Raw genomic sequence first — 19,921 nt, forward strand, 5'->3', positions numbered from 1 at the left:
CATATTAAAGTCCCCTCCTATTAATGAGTTGGGATTAATCTGGGTCTTAAAGTCCTGTAGTATTGTTTTTATGAAGTTGGGTGCACCAGAGTTTGGTGAATGTATGTTCATGATTGTAATATCTTCTTGATTCATTGTTCCTTTGATCAGAAGGAAGTGGCCCTCTTTATCTCTTCTGATTAGTTTTAATCTATTTTGTCAGATATTAGAATAGCAATGCTTTTTTCTTAGTACCATTTGTGTTGTATATTTTTTTCCATCCTTTCACTTTAAGATAGTGTCTGTCCTTGAAAGTGAGATGAGTTTCTTGCAGACAAAAGATGGGTTTTTATTTCTTAATCCTTTCACCTAGTCTGTGTCTTTTGACTGGGGAGTTCAGTCTGTTAATATTTAAAGTTATTAATGAAAGATGAGTATTGAATCCTGTCATTTTAATTTGTTTACATTCTTGATATAGCTGTACTTTTCCACAGTTATACCTTCACTGGATTTATTTCCGTAACCCCTTGGGTATAGTTATTCCTTTCTTCAGCTCTTTGTACTGCTTCCAGAATTCTCTGAAGGGCTGGTTTTGTGGACATGAATTCCTTCAGCCTATTTATGTCATGGAAGATTTTTCTTTCCCCTTTGACTATAATAGACATTTTGGCTGTGTATAATAGTCTGGGTTGGCATCTGTGGTCATTTAAAACTGGGAATACTTTGGTCCAGGCTCTTCTGGCTTTCATAGTTTGCACTGAAAAGTCAGCTGTAATCCTGATGGGTTTTCCTTTATATGTGACTTTTTTTTTTCTCTTTTGCAGCTTTCAGTATTCTTTGTTCTGTACGTTTAGTGTTTTTCTATGATGTGCCGTGTAGAGTTTCTTTTCTGGTCCTGTCTGTTTGGTGTTCTATCTGCTTCTTTTATTTGTATGGGCATGTCTTTAATTTTGGGAAATTTTCTTCCATGATTCTGTTGACAATCTGGTCCATGACATTATCTTGGGATCCTTCTCCTTCCTGTATGCCTATGATTCCTAAGTTTGGTCTTTTTATGGTGTCACACGTTTCCTGCATATTCCCTTCTTGTGCTTTCTTAAATTTTTCATAATCTTTGCTTGAGTGGTCTAGTTCGTCCACTTTATCTTCCAGTCTTGGTACTCTGTTTTCCATTTCATTCATCCTACTGGCGAAGCTTTCTCCTGTCGTTTCTAATTGGCTTACTGAGTGTTTCACTTCCTTCTTCATTTCAGCCTGAGTAGTCTTCAATATTTCTAGCTCTTTCCGGAATTCATTCAGAAGTTTATCCCTATCTTCCTTCAGTTCTTTGATTTGTGTATTCTTTAAATTCACTAAATTCTTTTATCATAATTGTTCTTTTGAGTTCCATATCCTGCATTATCTCTTGGAGGTTCTCATTGTACTCCTCAAGAGGACTATTGGCATTTGGTGGGGATTTGTTATTTTGGTTTTTCAGGTTATTATTTTTTCTCTCTGATTTTGACAAGTGAATTTCTTTTGTAGTTTCTGATTCTTGTGTGAGACTCAAGCCTTCAAGTTTAGGTCTGCTTCTTTTTGTGAACTTTATGTCTTTGTGGTTTACTTTTTGGGCATGAAAGGCTGGTTCCTCTAAGCTTCCGGTTCTCTCTTTTGATTTTATATTGCAGTGGCCAGTTTGCTTTTGTCTTCAGAGGCCCAAGTCAGATGAGGATCACATGCTCTCAGGCTTTCTCCTAAGGTCTGGATCCCTCCAGGAAATATTTTGGCCTCAGGAATTTGGGGGTTGGACTGGCCTGGGAGTGGGGCCCAGGAAAGATGCTGGTCTAGGGCAGCTGGTGGCCTTGCCACCCAGAGCTGCAAAGGGAGATGGGGGTGGGCAGAGGCCCCAAGGACTCCTGGGGACTGCACTGAGGAACTAGGTTGGTCTGGATGCAAAGGATCAGGAAGGGGAAAGGTCTGCCCCTGTCTCCAGGAAAGAGGCTGGCAGGTGGTGCAGCCCAGGGAAGCAGAGGGAGGTGAGGGCCGGACCAGGCCCTGAGGGCTCCCAGGAGAGAAGCCTGTGGGGCCCAGAGAAGCAAAGTTTTTTTTGGTTTTTTGAGACAAGCTCTCCCTGTACTCCTAGCTGGTCTGGAGCTTACAGAGATCCACCTACTTCTGCCTCCTGGGTGCTGGCCCCGTTATTTTTTAAATTATGTTTAAATGTGTGTATATGTGGGTGCTGGGACCCAAACTTGGGTCCTCTGCAATAGTAGTATCACTCTTAACCATTGAGCCATCTCTCCAGACCCCGAAATAAATATATTTTTAAAAATTTTATTATTTTTATTTTATGTGTACGTGTGCATTGCCTGCATGTAGGTAAATGCACCCGTGTCGTGCAATGCTCATGGAAGACAGAAGAAGCTGTCGGATCCCTCAGAACTGGAGTCACAGATAGTTGTTAGCTGCCATATGGGTGCTGGATTCAAACCTGGGTCTTCAGCAAGAACAGTCAGTGTTCTTAACTGCTAAGCCATTTCTCCAGCCCCCTAAAATAAATACTTAAAAATGTAAAACAAAGCCAGGCATAGTGGGGCACACCTTTAATCCCAGCACTTGGGAAGCAGAGGTGGGCAGGCAGGTCCCTGCTAAATTGAGGCCGACCTGGTCTATATAGTGAGTTCAGGCCAGCTCAGGCTACAGGTAGACCCTGTGTCAAAAAGACCAAAAAACCAAAAACATGTAAAACACACACACATACACCAAGCCTGGGGATGTGGCTCAGTTGGTAGTGCTTGCTTAACATGCACAAAGCCCTGGGTTCAAGTCCTAGCATCTCATAACCAGGGATGGTGGTACACACCTATAATCCCAGTACTCAGGAGGCAGAGGCAGGAGGATCATAAATTCAAGGTCATTCTTGGCTACATTGCAAGTTTGAGCCAGCCTGGACTATATGAGACACTGCCTCAAAAGAAACAAATGACTGAACAGGAGAGAGATTACACTACCTAGAATTGCCAGGTGTGGTGGCACAGGCCTCCAATTCCAGCACTTGGGAGGCAGAGGCAGGCGGATTTCTGCAAGTTCAAGGTCAGCCTGGTCCACATAGTGAGTTCCAGGCCAGTTAGCTGGGGCCACAGGGAGACCCTGTCTCAAAAAAAAAAACAAAACCCAAAACCAGTCATTTTTTCTTTTCTTTTCTAAACATATTTATTATTTTTATTTTATGTGTACGAGTGTATTGCCTGCATGTATGTGAGTGTACCTGTGTCGTGCAATGCTGCTGAGGTCAGAAAAGATCTTCAGATTGCCCTGGAACTGGAATTAAGGACGGTTTGTAGCTGCCATGTGGGTGCTGGGACTCGAACATGGGTCCTCTGCGAGAGCAGTCAGTGCTCTTAACCGCTGAGCCATCTCTCCAGCCCCTATTTTCTTTTTTTGAGACACAGCCTCACACTGTATCCTTAGCTGGCCTACAATGTAGTATGTAATATGTAGTATGTAGCTAGCCTTGTGCTTACTGCAATTTTCTTGTCTCATCCTGAGTGCCAAGATTACAGGCAAGAACCACATGCCTTTTTAAGATTTTTCTTTTAGAGTGATGGTCTCACTGCATAGTCCAACTTGGCCTCAAACTCTTGGACCTTCCTGCCTCAGCCTCCCAAGTGCTGGGACTGTCGGCCTGTGTCACCACACCTGGCTCAAGAACAGCCTTGCTTGTTTTTGTAGTTTTCTGTTAGTCTACAAAGGAATTGGTTTCACTGTTAGATCTGTGCATGTGCGTACACACAAACACGCACACGCACACGCACACACACACCCTCATGCGCACACGCACACACACACACACACACATGCGCACACACCCCATTACTAACAGTCTTGAGGCTAGACTGAGAGAAGTATGTGCAAATCTTGCACCAAAAACTACAGACCCTGTGGGAAGAGAGGACAGGAACACATACTGGAAAGACACTTTGTGCGCATGGTTTGGAATATTTAATACTTAAGGGCCACACTTCCCAAGTGACTTACAGATTCAACATAATCCCTATCAAACTTCCAGCGACTCCCCTCCCCCGCACTCCCACCCTCATCCTTCATGGGGCCCTTTGTGTTTGTTTTGTAGCTATTAATAAATTTATCCCAAAATTCAAATAGAAAGGCAAAAGAATTTGGTAAAAGAACAAAGTTAGAAGCTCCAATTTCTCAATTTCAAACTCACATGAAACTACAGTAACAGGATCGTGTAGTACAGCCATGGAACAGGCAATCAGTGGACAGCACTTAAGAGTCCAGACATAAAGTGACACATCACTCAGCAGCAGTCCATCCTTAGCCAAGGAGGGCGAGGGCCTAACTGTCCCACTGGAGTTGACAAGCACATGACACCAGGGAGTTTGTCAGGCACTGCTGAGAACCGTGGACCTGGGAGCACCTGCCTCTGTGGTGCTCCCATGTGTATGTGGGGGGGGGATGCTCTCATGTGGGAGCCCTCTCTCAGGGCTAATGCACTCATGAAAAGTGAAAAGACCCTGAAATGGCTTGGTCGAGTGGCCCAGAGGCCAGTCTCTAGCAGCCAGATGATGGAAGGGGAATGAGAGCCCTGGGAGCAGAGGGTGTGGGTGCGGTGGGGGCATTCTGGCTTGGAAGCTGAAGGCCCGATAGGAATCAACTCCAGAAAGGGCCCAGCACTTCACCTAGTGCACCTGGCAGCAAAGGCCACACTCCTCCTCCCTGCCAGCAGGGGTTCAGTGCCAGTGACCCCTGAAGACCCAACTCCAGCAGAGGGTTTGGTCTGGTAGTAAGACCCCTCCCAACACACACACACACACACACAGAACACACTGCCGGGGGCTTGCTCTCCTCCCCACTTGCCTGCCAGTTTTCTCTCAGGGTCTACACACTAGAAGTGTAGCATGACCCTGTCAACCCACCTGTGTACTGGGCCTGCCCAGCCCTGATGGCCTGTTAGCTCCCAAAGGTGGGTCTGTTGTTCTGCCCCATCCCTCAGGTCCACTGATGAGTGACATGCCTGGCACTCAGGGACTGACCTCAGTGGAAGATGGATTCTACTCAACGTAGGGAGTAACGACCACCAGAGGCTCCCAGGGAGGGTGATACGTAAGCCCATTTGAAAGGATGGATGGGGCAGATAGAAGCCCAGGGAGGCTTCGTGAGTGATGGGGAAGTGCAGAGCCGAGCCTGCTGCAGCAGTCGTAGCTGGTCATTAAGAGGAGGAGCGACCCTCTTCCAGCACAGTTCTCTTGGCCTTTCACAGCCAAGGGAGGGACTGAAGAGACAGGAAAGCTGCTCCCCTGGTGGTGAAAGTACAAGCTGCTTCACTGGAGAGACGAGCTGGGGCTCTGTCCTGCTGGCCATGTGGACTTGAACTATAAGACCTCCCTACATGTGTCTCCTCATCTCCAGCAGGTGATCACCACAGCACAGCCTCAGCAAAGTTTCTCTTGGCAGAGGCTGGAAAGATGAGAGGTGCTGCAGGTGGGTTTGTTGGTCATCACCACAGCCAGTGTATGCAAGGAGAGCCGAGCTGTGGGGTGGAGGCAGGCAAGGAACGGCCAACCTGATACCCTCCTAGGGGTTCTCAGACAGGCTGGCATCATCTTACCCAAATACCCCCAGGCCAATGATCAGAAAGCAGGAGCACCATTAATGGTCACAGGAATTCCTGCTCCACACCCAACGAACTGCTCCCTCTTGTTACTGAACCTAAAACAGACTAGAGCAGGGCAGAGGGGGAAGGAGAAGGGCTGGGGGAGAAGGAAGAGGTGGTGGGAGACATAGTGGAGGGGTGGAGAGGGAGAACATGCAATTCATTACATCACTGAAATCGTGGGTGTCTCAGAGAAGCCAGCTGACAAAGCGGATCTGTCTCTATGGTGCCCTCGGCTTTGGATGCACAAACACTCCAGCAATAAAAAAAGGGAGAGGAAATAATTCTCTTTCCTAACAAGTGACATTAATTTAGGGGCAGACAACTGAAATCAGGGAGTTCTGCATGTGAATTAGTGATTTCTCCACTGTTGCATAATTTGCTGGTGAACATCATGCCCTATCTAACTTGCCATTACTGGAGATCAAGACGCTCCCCCTTGTAATTAAAGAGCTAAAGGGACACTGCTGAGCTCACTGTTCCCTCCTAAGGAGTTCAGAGACATTTTGTGGCCGTTGCTTGTTTCCCTTTTTATATGTGGTAATGGGTGCAGCAAGATTTCTCTAGGAAAGGACTGGGAACTTCAGGCAGCCACCAAGGCAACTCCACGAGCATGACTGTCACACTGAAAACCTTTCTATGAATTCAGAAAAGATGGTGCCTTGCTGAAGAGGAACGGAAACTGTGAGTGAGCCAACTGCTCCCCGCACGGTTGTCATCTGTCCATAAGCGTTGTTAAGGCGACTTTGCCGCAGCTGGTTTAAAAATCCAGATGGCCTGGGTCATCCTGGCTGCAGACTCCACCCATCTGCTCTTCCTGGTGAGCTGGATGTTTCCTGGACACTGACCCCTTTGTCTGGCCAGTCCCCTGGGCTTCTTCTGTCCTGTGTTCCCATGGCAGCAGTCAGGCTCATCCAACTCAACCCCGCCTCTGCCTGCTGATCCAGGGCCCAGCATGGTTGGAAGCTGGTCTGGGGAAAGGCTGACGTCACCAAACATCAGAGGGATACATACAGAGGCAGAGAAAGCCAGATTATACATAGCAAGAGAAAGGCAGAACAGGATAGGAAAGGGTTTTAAGATAGGAAGAGGGGCTGGAGAGACGGCTCAGGGGTTAAGAGCACTTGGCTGCTCTTGCAGAGGACCCAGGTTCAATTCCCAGTGCCCATATGGCAACTACAACTGTCTGTAACTCCAGTTCCAGTGGATCTGATGCCCTCTTCTGACCTCCATGGACATGGTACAACATGGGTGCACCTACCTACAACCAGGCAAAACATTCATATACGTAAAATAAAAATAAGTAAATCGGGCTGGAGAGATGGCTCAGTAGTTAAGAACACTAACTGTCCTTGCAGAAGACCCAGGTTTGAATCCCAGCATCCACATGGCAATTAACAACTGTCCATAACTCTAGTTCCAGGGGATCCAACAGCCTCTTCTGTCCTCCTCGGGCATTGCACGACACATGTGCACTTACCTACATGCAGGCATAACACTCATACACATAAAATAAAAGTAATAAAATTAAAAAAAAAAAAAGTAAATCAAGTTGGGTATGGTGGCACATGCCTTTAACCTCAGAACTCAGGAGGCAGAGGCAGGCAGAGGCATGTGGATCTCTGTGAGATCGTGGCCAGCCTGGTCTACATAGCCAGTTCCAGGCCAGCTGGGACTACAGGGAGACCCTGTCCCAAAAAAGACAGTAAATAAGGCCGGGTGTGTTGACGCACACCTTTAATCCCAGCACTCGGGAGGCAGAGGCAGGCAGATCTCTGTGAGTTCAAGGCCAGCCTGGTCTACATAGTGAGTTCCAGGACAGCTGGGGCTACAGGGAGACCCTGTCTCAAAAAGATTAAAAAAAAAAAAAAAAAAAAAAAAGACAGCAAATAAATGTTTTTTGTGTGTGTTTTTTTAAATTTTATTTATCATTTTTATTTTATGTGTGTTGTATTGCCTGCATCTAGGTAAGTACATCCGTGTGGTGCAATGCCCTCGGAGGTCAGAAGAGGCTGTTGGATCCCCTGGGACTGAAGTTATGGACAGTTGTTAGCTGCCATGTGGGATTCAAACCCGGGTCTTCTTCAAGAACAACCAGTATTCTTAACTGCTGAGCCATCTCTCCAGCTCCATAAATATGTTTTTAATGAAAGAGAAGGTCCTAGGATGGTTCTGGCTCCACTATCTGAAGAGACTGAGCTGGGGCCTTCCCCATTCTACCTGCCCCAGGTTCTCAACATCCTCTCTATCTGCTTAGCCATCACCAGCCACAAGTTCCACCACAGGCGTCCAAGGTATTTAACATGCTTCCAATTTCCACACTGCTCCAGTTTGGATCTAAAATGTCTCTTATGTTCTAAAGACGTGGTCCCTGGGGAGGGCGATCAGGAGGCAGTGAAATCTTTAGAGGAGGAGACTAATGACGAATGGGAGGCCCATAGGTCACTGCATGTGTGTCCTTGGAAGGGATTGTGGAACATTGCTCTCACCCCATTTTTATGAAACAAGGTGTTGCTATGTAGCCCTTGCTGGCCTAGAACTTGATACTTAGACCAGGCTGCCCTTGAACTTGGGAGGAATCCTCCTGCCATGGCCTCTGGAGTGCTGGGATTACAGGCTTGTGCCATCATACCTAGATGCTTGTCTCTTGCTTCCTGGCCAGGCCATGTTGGCAGTTTGCTCTACCACACACTCTCTACTTTGGTAACCTTCCCCAAAACCCAGGCAACAGCCCTGTAGAACCACAGCCAGACCCTGAGGGCTGCGATCTAAGTAAACCCTTTCATTCCTAACTACCTCTGCCATTTCCTTTTTCTTTTTGTTTATGTGTACGTGTGTGTCTGTGTAGGTATATGCACACTAATGCAGGTGCCCTCAGAGGCCTGTTGGATCACCCCGAGGCTGGAGTCATAGGCACGTGTGAACCACTCCACATGGGCTCTGGGAACCAACCTCAGGTCCTTTGGAAGGGCAGTACATACACACTCTTAACACCACTGAGCCATCGCTCCAGTCCCTCAGCCATAGGACACAAAGTGGATGAGCAAACATGTCCTTGACGCTCTCCACTTTTATGGTAAAGCCTAGAGAACTGTCATTTCTCCACATAATATTCATTTTGCACTATTACACTTTCTAAAACTGGAAGCTTTGGATTTAACTCTTCAGTCCATCAGTAATTGAGTCCCAATAATCTTTTTTAAACTTGTTTAGAGGCCAGGCGTGGTGGCGCACACCTTTAAACCCAGGACTGGGGAGGCAGAGGCAGGTGGATCTCTGTGAATTCAAGGCCAGACTGGTCTCCATAGTGAATCCAGGCCAGCTGGGGCTACGGGGAGACCCTGTCTCAAAAAGACCAAAAAAGAAAGAAAAAACCTTGCTTGGAATGTGTATTGTAAGGTGAATCTAATTTTTTTCTTTTACAACCAATATAACTTATTAAACAAACCTCCTTTTCCTCAGCCCTGGGGACCTCTAGTCTCATATGCTAAGCACACCCAGACAAGATATGTGCTCTGGCTAACTGAGATGTCTCACATATGCCCCATGTCCACTTTAGTCACTGTAGCCTGGTAACTACTTAACTCTCAGATAAAAGTGTGTGTCATGTCACCATGATGTTTAAATATGTAAACACCATGGGTGGCTATATCTAACGAGCAGACGTGCATCTCCAGAGCTGTCATCAGAGGATACTATATCCACTCTCAGCAGTCCTCACGAATCCCTCATGAAGTGTGGTCATCCCATGTCCCACGCTCCTCCTGCACATGGCTGCACCTACCCAACTGGGATGACAAGTCCTCCTGACGACTGCTGAGTACTGACAACGTGGTGGCACGGCACATTCCCTCTCCACAGACAATCTGTCCTTTTTTTTCTATTATTTTATTTATTACTTTTATTTTATGTGTACGAGTGTATTGCCTGCATGTATGTGAGTGCACCCGTGTGGTGCAATGCTGCGGAGGTCTCAAGAGGGCATCAGATTCCCCTGGAACTGGAGTTAAGGACAGTTTGTAGAAGCCATGTGGGTGCTGGGAATCGAACCCGGATCCTCTGCAAGAGCAGTCAGTGCTCTTAACCGCTGAGCCGTCTCTCCAGCCCCCAGTCGGTCCTTATTCTATTACCAAATTATTTGTAAAATATGACCTAACCCCCTGCCCCCTATGGCCAGCAGAGAATGAGCTGAGAGCTGCTGAGATCATCAGACTCTGCCTGACCCCCACCCTTGGAGAATCTAGTCACCTTCCTCACTCAGTGGTCTCAGGTGGGAAGCCTGCCTCCATAAGCCTCAGGTTCCTCTCTATCATCTGGACTTTGTGGCAGGTACAAGTAAAGGATTTAGCACAGTGCCCACCACTAATCAAGACCCCCAAACTGAGTCAATCATTCCTACACTCACTGTCAGGATGCAGCACCCTGTTCTGTGGCTGATCCTCCTAGACCCCAGTGGTCAGCACAAATCAAAAGAAGTAGGGGTTCTGGCATCCAGGCTGCCACTCCCTCAGCCCTTTCTTCTAAGGAATCCAGGCTAGGCCATGGCTTAGCAGAGAGAGTGGCAGTGCTTTACCCAGGCTCTTCAACATCACGTTCACAGACTTGGTTTTGGGGTTAATGATTCTGGACTTTTCACCAGAATAATGTTCTGACGGTAAGCGTTTATTGAACAAAGTATGGACTATTAAGGTCTAACCACAGCACTAAGAGAAAACAGCCAAGACTATTTTGAGCACTAAACTTTCAAGCTCCAATGAAATGACAAGCCAGGTGTACATCTTTAATCACAGAACTCGGGAGGCAGAGGCAGGCGGCTCTCTGTGAGACTGAGGCCAGCCTGGTCTAAAGAGCGAGTGCCAGGCCAGCCAGAGCTACAGAGACCCTGTCTCACTGTCTCAAAAAGAAAAGACTGGAAGCTGGGAAGACGTGGAGAAGCTGCCGCAGTGGGTAGAGCTGACAGGGCGGAGCTTCACAATGGTTAAAGGACAGGGACGAAAAGCGCTGGGAACACAGAGTTCCAACTGTCCTGATGTGGAAAGGAAGGGTAAAGGACAGCTCAATGCTTTCCCACCTGAGAACTGACTCAGGAATGCAGGAAGAGGAGGATGGAGGTTACAGAGGCCCTGTGACTCAGGCTAGATATGTCTCATCAGAAGCACTTGGGCTGGGGTGCAGCCCAACGACAGAAGTGCTTGCCCAGCATGTTCAAGACCCTGGTTCCATACCCAACACCATAAAAAGAGAAAAAACAAAGGAAAAAGGAAGACCTAAAACCCCGAGAGGGTGTGGAGAGAGAAGGGAGACAGGCCTCCGCAGGCCGAGGAGGATAGGGAGCGCAGGGTGACAGAGGCCACCCAAGACCAGTCTGCTCTGAAACCTCCCCTTCATGCTATGACCCTTCCTTCTACCTGTTCAGCATAAAACAAAGTGAAGAAACACTGCAAATGCACTAACCTGGTTTGGTTTGCAGGCCTAAGCCTTTAGCTTGCAGTCTTGAGTGAATGAATTCTTCTTTTTCCTAAAAGATACCATCAGAACTCTCTTGAGCTGAGTGTTCAGCACGTGCCTATAACCCCAGCACCTGGGAGGAGGAGGCAGGGGATGAGGAGTTCAAGGTCTTCCTCAGCTACAAGTCTGAGGCCACACTGAGCTTCAGGAGACACTATCTCAAAAGGAATAAAGAAAATAAAATAGATATATTTAAAACAATCAAAACTAAACAAACCTCTCTTCCTAGCCAGGAAGGCCTGTAACCCTAACTACTTATGAAACTGACAAAGAAGTACTGGGAGTCTGAGGCCAGTCTGAGCTACACAACACATTCAAGTCTAGAATGGGCAATTTCTATTTTATTACTTTTTTATTCTTTGAGACAGGGTCTCCCTGTAGCCCCAGCTGGCCTGGAACTCACTATGTAGACCAGGCTGGTCTCGAACTCACAAAGATCTACCTGCCTCTGCCTCCCGAGTGCTGGGATCAAAGGTGTGTGCCACGGTGCCCAGCCCCTATTTTGTTTTTTATAGATTTTATTTTTTATTCATTCATTCGTTTGTTTGTTTGTTTATTTTTGGTCTTTTTGAGACAGGGTCTCTCTTACAGCCCCAGTTGGCCTGGGACTTGTTATGTAGACCCGGCTTGGGCAGTGCCTCCCAAGTGCCTGGATTAAAGCCATGCACTACCACAACCAGCGATTTTATTTTATTCCTCTGTGCTTGAGTGTATGTATATACCCACAGAGACCAGAAAAGGGCATCAGATCCCCTGGAACTGGAGTTTCAGATGGTTATGAGCCACTAGGTGGGTTCTGGAAACTGAACCCAGGTCCTCTGCAAGAGCAGCAAGTGCTCTCAACTGCTAAACCATCTCCTCAGTCTCATCAATGTCTGTTTTAATCCATCTGAATTTGATTACAATTTCTTACTTAAAATAGGCCTTTTTTTTTTTTTTTGGTCTTTTTGAGACAGGGTCTCCCTGTAGCCCTAGCTGGCCTGGATTCGCTATGGAGACCAGGCTGGCCTCTAACTCTCAGAGATCTGCCTGCCTCTGCCTCCCCAGTGCTGGGATTAAAGGCGTGCACCACCATACCCGGCCAAAATAGGCCTTTTTGTTTGGTTGGTTTTTAAAATTTTTTTGGTCTTTTTGAGACACTCCATGTAGCCCCAGCTGGCCTGGAACTATGTAGACCAGGTTGGCCTTGAACTCAGAGATCTGCCTGCCCCTTGCTCCTGAGTGCTGGCATTAAAGGCGTGAGCTACCACGCCCGGCCAATTTTTAAAAATTTTATGTGTATGACTTTTGTTTGACTATATACAAGTGCACCATGTGCATACAGTGCCCACAGAGGCCAGAAGAAGGTGCAGGATCCCCTGGAACTGGAGTTACATACAGTCAGCCCCCATGTGGGTGCTGGGAACTAAATCTGGGTCCTCTGCAAGAGCAGCCAGTGCTCTTTACTGTTGAGCCATCTCTCCAGCCCCTTGTTTGTTTTTTGGGACAAGGTGTCATGTAGACCAGGATGGATTCAAACTTCCTATGTAGTAGAGGCTGGCCTTGAATTCCTGATCTTCCAACTTCCACCTCCAGAGTGCCAGGCTAACAGGTCTGTCATTACACCCAGCTTGTAATGGGATTTCAACATAAAATGTTCAGCCAGGCATGGTGGCAAATGCCTATAATCTCAGCACTGTGGAGGCATAGGCAGGCAGATCTGAGAGACTGAAGCCAGCTTGGTCTACAGGGAGATCTTGTCAAAAAAAAAAAAGAATTCAATACGCCCTGGAAGGTAGTTTAATTCTCCACAGGATACGACAAGCAGACCCCACTGAACCCGGCCCACCCAATGGGGTCAACAAATCTGCTCTTCCTCTCCATTAAGACGTTTATACTCGTTTCTCATGTAGCTTATGAGTAAGGAGCTAAGAATTGTGAACTCTGGTGGTAACGAGGCGTCACAATGACTTTTCATAGACAGGGACAGCATGTGAGACAGGCACTGCTAGGTTCGGGCTCTATGCTCCCATCCCTCCTAGAAAACCGCACGTCTGTCACACACGAGCAGCAATGTGCCTCACGTACAGTTCGATGAGCTTAAAACAACCTTTGGCTCTCCTAAAGACAAATTAAGAAACAAAATGTTCTATGAGCAAGTACATGTGTGAACACACACCAGACATACCAAACAGAAAAGCAACGTGCAAACGGTATAAAGATTCAGCACCCCAAGCAGCCAGGTGTATTACTCCTCATTCTGATCTGAGCCCCACACTCACCTTATTAAAAGTCAAATTCTGGTTCGCCCAAAACCGCTGATTCCATTCTTGTGTCTCTTGCCTCAATTCTCTAAGTTTCTGTTCCAATGGTGTTTCGTTTTCAGGGATGTAAAAGTGAACAGGACGAAGATTTGAATGCTTATCTGGGGGTCCTATCCAATCACAGCTTGACTGTCTTGGAGGGCAGAATCTTGAGACCTTTAATGAAATACATACACTTAACCACAACTACACTAGACCCTAGTATTATAAAATTAACAATTCATATTTATTGAAAAGCCTCTCATTCCGACGCCCTCTTATGACCTCTGAGGGCACTGGATGACACCTACCTACATGCAGGCAATTCACTCATACACGTAAAATAAAAATAATATATATTTAAAAAAGAAGAAAGAAAGAGAAGCCCCTCATTAGCTTACTCTGTCTACAATGTAACCAGGGCTTTCCAAATTAAAAGAACTACAATTCAGGGGCTGGAGAGATGGCTCAGCGGTTAAGAGCACTGGCTGCTCTTGCAGAGGACCCAGGTTCGATTCCCGGCACCCACATGGCGGCTATGGACCATCCTTAACTCCAGTTTCAGGGGAATCTGAAGCCCTCTTCTGACCTCCAAGGCATTGCACAGCACGGGTGCACTCACATACATGCAGGCAATACACTCATACACATAAAATAAAAATAAAAAATATTTTCTAAAAAGGAACTACAGTTCACTCTGCTTTGTTTTCATTTTGGGTTTGTTGAGACAGGGTCTAACTATATAGCCTAGGCTAGACTCACTCTCATGCTCCTCCTGCCTCAGCTTCCTTCCTCAGTGCGCTACCACACCTGCCTAATAAATACTGACATCATTACACTTGGTGCTGGAACAATTCTACTTTCTAATGAAGAAGGCCAGGCCTGGTGATGCAAGCTGATAATCCCAGCAATTTGAGATCCTCAAGCATAAGGATCATGAGTTAAAGCCAGCTTGGACAACTTAGTAAATTACCTTAGTAACAATTTACTGATTAAATCATCTTTTTTTTTTTTTTTCCCTGTAGCCCCAGCTGGCCTGGAACTCTATGTAGACCAGGTTGACCTTGAACTCACAGACCCGCCTGCCTCTGCTGAGATTAAAGGCATGCACCGCCATGCCCACTTCCTTTGTTGTTAGGGTTTTTTGTTTGTTTTTTGAGAAAGGACTTCACTTATATGGCCTAGGCTGGCCTTGAACTCTTAATCCTCTAGCCTTAGCCTCTAAGATAATGGGATTCCAAGTGTGCCCCATGATAGTGGGTCAATCAACATAAGGGATAAAGGCAGGGTTGTAGTACACAGATCTATAGATCTTCAACTTTTTTTTTTTTTTGGTCTTTTTGAGACAGGGTCCCCCTGTAGCCCCAGCTGTCCTGGATTCACTATGGAGACCAGGCTGGCCTTGAACTCACAGAGATCCCCCTTCCTCTGCCTCCCGAGTGCTAGGATTAAAGGTGTGTGCCACCACACCCAGCCTAAAACTCCTAATTCTTAACAGACTCTACACAGGGTTGGCATCCTGCTGTGATGGGCTGAGTAGTCAGCTCCTGGCACATTCAGGGATGGCTGTGCCCACCCACGCACTTCCCTTCACAAGTCCTCACAAGTTTAGCCACACTCTGTAAGGATCATGAAAGGGACAGGATGGTAAGTGAGCTTTCTCAAAGAGAAGTTGCAAGGCAACCTTTTTCTTCCTCCTCTTTTCTCAGGCCAGCTGTGAGGTTAACCGCGAGCGCGCGGGCATGCTTGTGTGTGTGTGTGTGTGTGTGTGTGTGCTTGAGAGAGGGCCTGGCTATGGAGTCCAGTGTGGACTCAGACGCCTGATCGCCCCGCCTCCACTATCCAGTGCTGGTATTACAGGCATGTACTATCATGCCTAGTTTTAGGCAGTTCTGGGGGTTGAAGTAGGGCTTGATTGATGTGCCCTTCAACATTTTTATAGTCATCAAATCTTTCACTAAAAAAAAATGGGCTTGCTGTGTGTGGTGACACCTTTAATCCCAGAAGTTAAGAGGCAGAAGCAGTTGGATCTCTGTGAGTTTGAGGTTGGCCTGATCTACACAGAAAGTTCCAGGGCTATATAGTGAGATCCTGTCTTTAAAAAAAAAGGGTTGGGGGCACTTAAGAGATGGCTCAGTGGGCTAAGGCACCTGCCACCAAGCCTGATGACCGGAATTCAATCCCAGGGGCATACACAGGGAAGGAGAGCCCAACTCCTGCAAGTTGTCCTCTGACTTTCATATGCATGGTGCATGTCCCATCCTTCCAAAATAAAAAAAATTTAAAATGTAATTTAAAAAAAAGCAAGCCTCAGTAAGTTGGGATATAACTCACTGGTGGAGCACTTACAAGGCCCTGAGGGTTCAATTTTCCAGTACTGTAGGCGAGGTGTGGCTTTACACTCATGCACATAGGAGACAGAGGGCAGGAAGGACTGTGAGTTTGAGGACAGCCTGCCTTAAATAGAAAGAGCCTGTCTCAAAGAAACAAAAGCCTTATGTTTCTGCAAATGTGTCTGGACTCCCTCCCAAAGCCTCTATTTAGACACTGGCAGAACCCGGAGGGCCATCCCAGCTGGTGGACACAGGGCCAGGGACCACCTGTGCCCTGCTCCTTGGGATGGAGACTCCCTCCTCTCCTCCAGCAGGCTGAGACCCAGGTTCATCTTGCAGGCAGTGTCCCTCTTCTTACAGAAAATACTAAGGCCACCCCAGCAAACGCTCTGTTCCCAGCTGCCCACACAACAAGCCTGAGGGGCTGGCAGAGCGTGGCTTCTTCATCTACATGTTCTCACATCACCTGCCTCCACCACTGACCCTTGTCTGGCAGCTTTCCTGGTCACTCCCTGCTTTGTGTATCACCCTGCTATAATCTGAGGGGCTTCTATTCTCACGTGGGGCAGCCAGCCACTCTGCCTTCCCATTGTTCCCCAAGCAGGTGCTGTTAGGAAGGAAAGCAAGAGGCTGGGGGAGGAAAAACCTTCTGTAAAAGGCTCCCTGTGCAGTGTGAATAATTACTGTAATTTATGCTTCTTACAGTATCAGAACATAGTGCCTGGCTTCCTGAAATGTGGACAGGAGGGCTGTGCGTGGGGAGCAAGGCTTCTCAGTGGGCCATGTGCCCTTGGGGGAGATAGAACCCAACTTTTCTGAGAGGCAGTCCTGCCCTCCACTCCCAACCTTCCAGGCAGGGCCACAGGGCCCAAAGCCAATGTGGGGAAGCCACCAGGTGACAATAGGGAGTGCACACAGGGCAGGGCCAGCACACCTGCCAGGGGCTTCTCAGAGGTGAGAGTTCAAAGCCTTTCCCTTGCTGAGAGTTAGGTCCCCTGCCCCCACCGCGTGACCTTTGCTGCTTAACTTTACTGCATAAAGGTACTAGATCAACCAGCAAACCAAATTTAGCAATACGCAAAGGCGAGATTCATCAGGCTTGCAAATGCTCACCGCTACAAAAGCAGCTGCAGAGTCTCCGGATAGCACAAGGCTAACTGCAGCAGGACCCTCCCTCCCTGTGGCCCTCCTTTTCATAACTCCATTATCTTTGAGGACATGGCCAGAATGTCTCCCACCATCATCAGATCCAAGGTTTAGAGCACAGGTGGGCACCTCAGGGCTAAGGATCTACTGCCAGCCTTATCCAAACCACTACTCCTCTCAAGTCAGGCACCCTGGGGTGTCCCCTTGAATGTTTGGGGGCCCAGTCTCAAGCTGTAGAATTAGTAAACTCTGTATGCATGCACCTCTAGAGTTGGGAGTAGTGGCACCTACAGCAACGCATGCAAGGGCTCCACATTTTCAAAGCCAGCCTGTTTTTCCTACATGGCCATCTACAGGCACTGAGAACATATGTTAACATGCAAAGCCCTGTCTGTGTCACACACTTATTTCTGGACCCCTGGCATCTCATGAACCCACACAGGAAATGCTGGCCACCTCTGGACAGGCAACCCACCAACACTTCACAACCATGTTACAGGCTCAGCTTTCACAGGTGCAGGAGAGTCTGCCTTGGGCCCACCTTTCAGCCTGCATGCTTCAGTCACCTCTTGCCACTAACTTAAAAGTCAAAGTGGTAGGCGGGCATGGTGGCACACGCCTTTAATCCCAGCACTTGGGAGGCAGAGGCAGGTGGATCTCTGTGAGCTGAAGGCCAGCCTGGTCTACATAGTGAGTTCCAGGACAGCTGGGGCTACAGAGAGACCCTGTCTCAAAAAGACCGAAAAGTCAAAGTGGCCTGTTCTTTGAAAACTCAGATCCAAAGGGCTCCAGAAGTTTTCCCAGTTGCATTAGAGTTCGAGCCTCAATAAACCATCCCCAGAATGGGAAGAGGTATGTGCTGCTGTTCATTCTATGAAGTTAAAAGTTAACTGTGATTTTTTTTCCTCGTGTAGCACAGGCTGGCCTCAGAACTGCTATGTAGCTGAGGATGGCCTTGAATTCTGGCTGTCCCATTTTGGGCTCCCAAATACTAGAATTACAGACATGAGCCACCATGCCTGGCTGACATTCTTGAGGAATGTCACAGAAGTGACATGGCCACCTCAGTGTGTCATTATGAGGCCATTGTGTCAGACTGTCCCATGAACACTTGGTCACAGTATTGTCCACTAGGCCTGTTTAGAGGACAATTATTTTTCTTTTGTAAATGATGAGGATGTGAACAATGTAAATATCCTGCATCTCATTAAACTTTTACCAATCAAAGTGGGGGGCTGTGGCTGTTCAGCTGTTGTAGAATGTGTGCCCAGCACGCATGAAGCCCTTGATTCAATCCTAACCACTGCATAGACCTAGCTTGGTGGGACATGCCTGTAATCTCTGTATTTGGAAGGTTGGAGGCAAGAGAATCAGAAGTTCAAGGTCATCCTCAGCTATATAGCAAGTTTGAGAGCAACCTGAGCTACATGATTCTCTGTCAAAGACAAAACACCAAAAAACAACTAGCACAAAGAGACCAGAATTTTGGTTGTTTGGGTGTTAAAGCACGTTTTCCTAACCAAGCGGAAGACAAAAAGCTAAAGACGACACTACAAACAAATCCAAGATTAAAGAACACAGTTTATTTAGATGAAGTTACTTTTAAAAAACAGCTTTTACAAAGTCTCCTTCCAAAGACAACATTGTATCTGAGCTATAGTAATTACTTTGTTGCAACAAAGATGCCCCCCGCCCCCCCCCAGGAAACAGCCCTGAGGGAAAACTGTTCTTGTCTGCACCACCTGGTATCCAGCACAGCAGAGCCTTTAGATCCTAAAATCAGTTTCCATTGTCCAGGTAGAATTGGGCAAGTTCTGGCTCACAGCCAGCTCTCCTGGAGCCAGAATCATCACCATTGCTGCCTTCCAACAGGTGAGCACTGCAGGCCTGTTACTTGGACCACAAAAGGCTGGGCTGTCACCCTAAGGACCAAGCTCTAGGTAAGACTTGCTTCTTTTATTTATTTGTCTTATTGAGACAGGGTCTCCCTGTAGCCCCAGCTGGCCTAGAACTCACGATGTAGACCAGACTGGCCTTGAACTCAACAGAGATCCGCCTGCCTCTGCCTCCCAAGTGCTGGGATTAAAGACCTGTGCCACCATGCCCCACAAGACTTGTTTTTTGTTGTTGTTGTTTATTTATTTAGTTTTGGAACAGGGTCTTACTTTGTAGCCCTGGCTGGCCTGAACTTGCTATGTAGACCAGGCTGCCCTTGCACTCACAGAAACCAACCTGCCTCTGCCTTTCAGGTGCTGGGATTACAGGAATGTGCCACCATGCCCCTCAAGGCTTTTTAGTCTAGGGAAGGGTGGGCAAGATGTCTCAGCAGGTAAAAGTGCTTGTTGCAAAAACCTGACAGTCTGAGTTCAATCCCTGGAACCCACAGTAGAAAGAGCAGACAGACTCCCGAAAGTTGTCCTCTGACCCCACAACACACAAACCACACAAACATGCACACACACTCAATAATGATAATAATAGAAACAAATGCTAGGGAAAGCCCTCATCCTGGAAAAGCTCTTGACTGGGTTCCATTTAGTCCCTCCCACAGCACCTTCTGATACCTGTTTTAACTTTCTGCCCAAGAACTGGTGTGCTACGGTGGTTTAGTCTGTAGACTCGGAGGTGAAGGCTTGGCTGTTGTGCCAGAGACCAGGGCCGGGCAACAAGTCTAAACCGCAGACTAGACACAACTTCAAAGCCACACTAATAATAAGAGCACTAAGAGATACGACCTAACCAAAAATGAAAATGTACACGGCAGGTACATTTTGCAATTCTTAACTGGCTCTTTTTGCCCTTAATTGTTGCTTAAACCAAATTCTCCAGCCTGCCTCACTGGCCTGCTGGTAAATGAACTGTTGGCATCCATGGTCGCTATTAAGTCTACGTTTTCATCTAACTGATGGAATCAAGACCTAGAGGCCCCCTCCTCCCCTTAAGCAAAACATCCTCGCCCAAAATAGCGCAACTGATTAAAAACAAAAAAAACCTGCTTCCCTCTCTTTCTTGCCTTG

At 47.2% G+C, this 19,921-nt stretch overlaps 1 protein-coding gene across 1 annotated transcript in view; it reads right to left on the reverse strand.

The window, feature by feature from the left end:
- LOC103727609 (apoptogenic protein 1, mitochondrial) overlaps nt 1–19,921 on the reverse strand; it is a 28,673-nt gene that overhangs the window by 8,442 nt on the left and 310 nt on the right. Inside the window, exons 2-3 of the mRNA XM_008825555.3 lie at nt 13,405–13,602; nt 11,090–11,153 (exon numbers count right to left, since the gene is read on the reverse strand). Of these exons, the coding sequence (XP_008823777.1) occupies nt 11,090–11,153; nt 13,405–13,602 (262 nt within the window). The remainder of the gene's footprint in view (nt 1–11,089; nt 11,154–13,404; nt 13,603–19,921) is intronic.

Source organism: Nannospalax galili, unplaced genomic scaffold (assembly GCF_000622305.1).
Source record: "Nannospalax galili isolate Female #2095 unplaced genomic scaffold, S.galili_v1.0 scaffold188, whole genome shotgun sequence".
Taxonomy (NCBI): Eukaryota; Metazoa; Chordata; class Mammalia; order Rodentia; family Spalacidae; genus Nannospalax; species Nannospalax galili.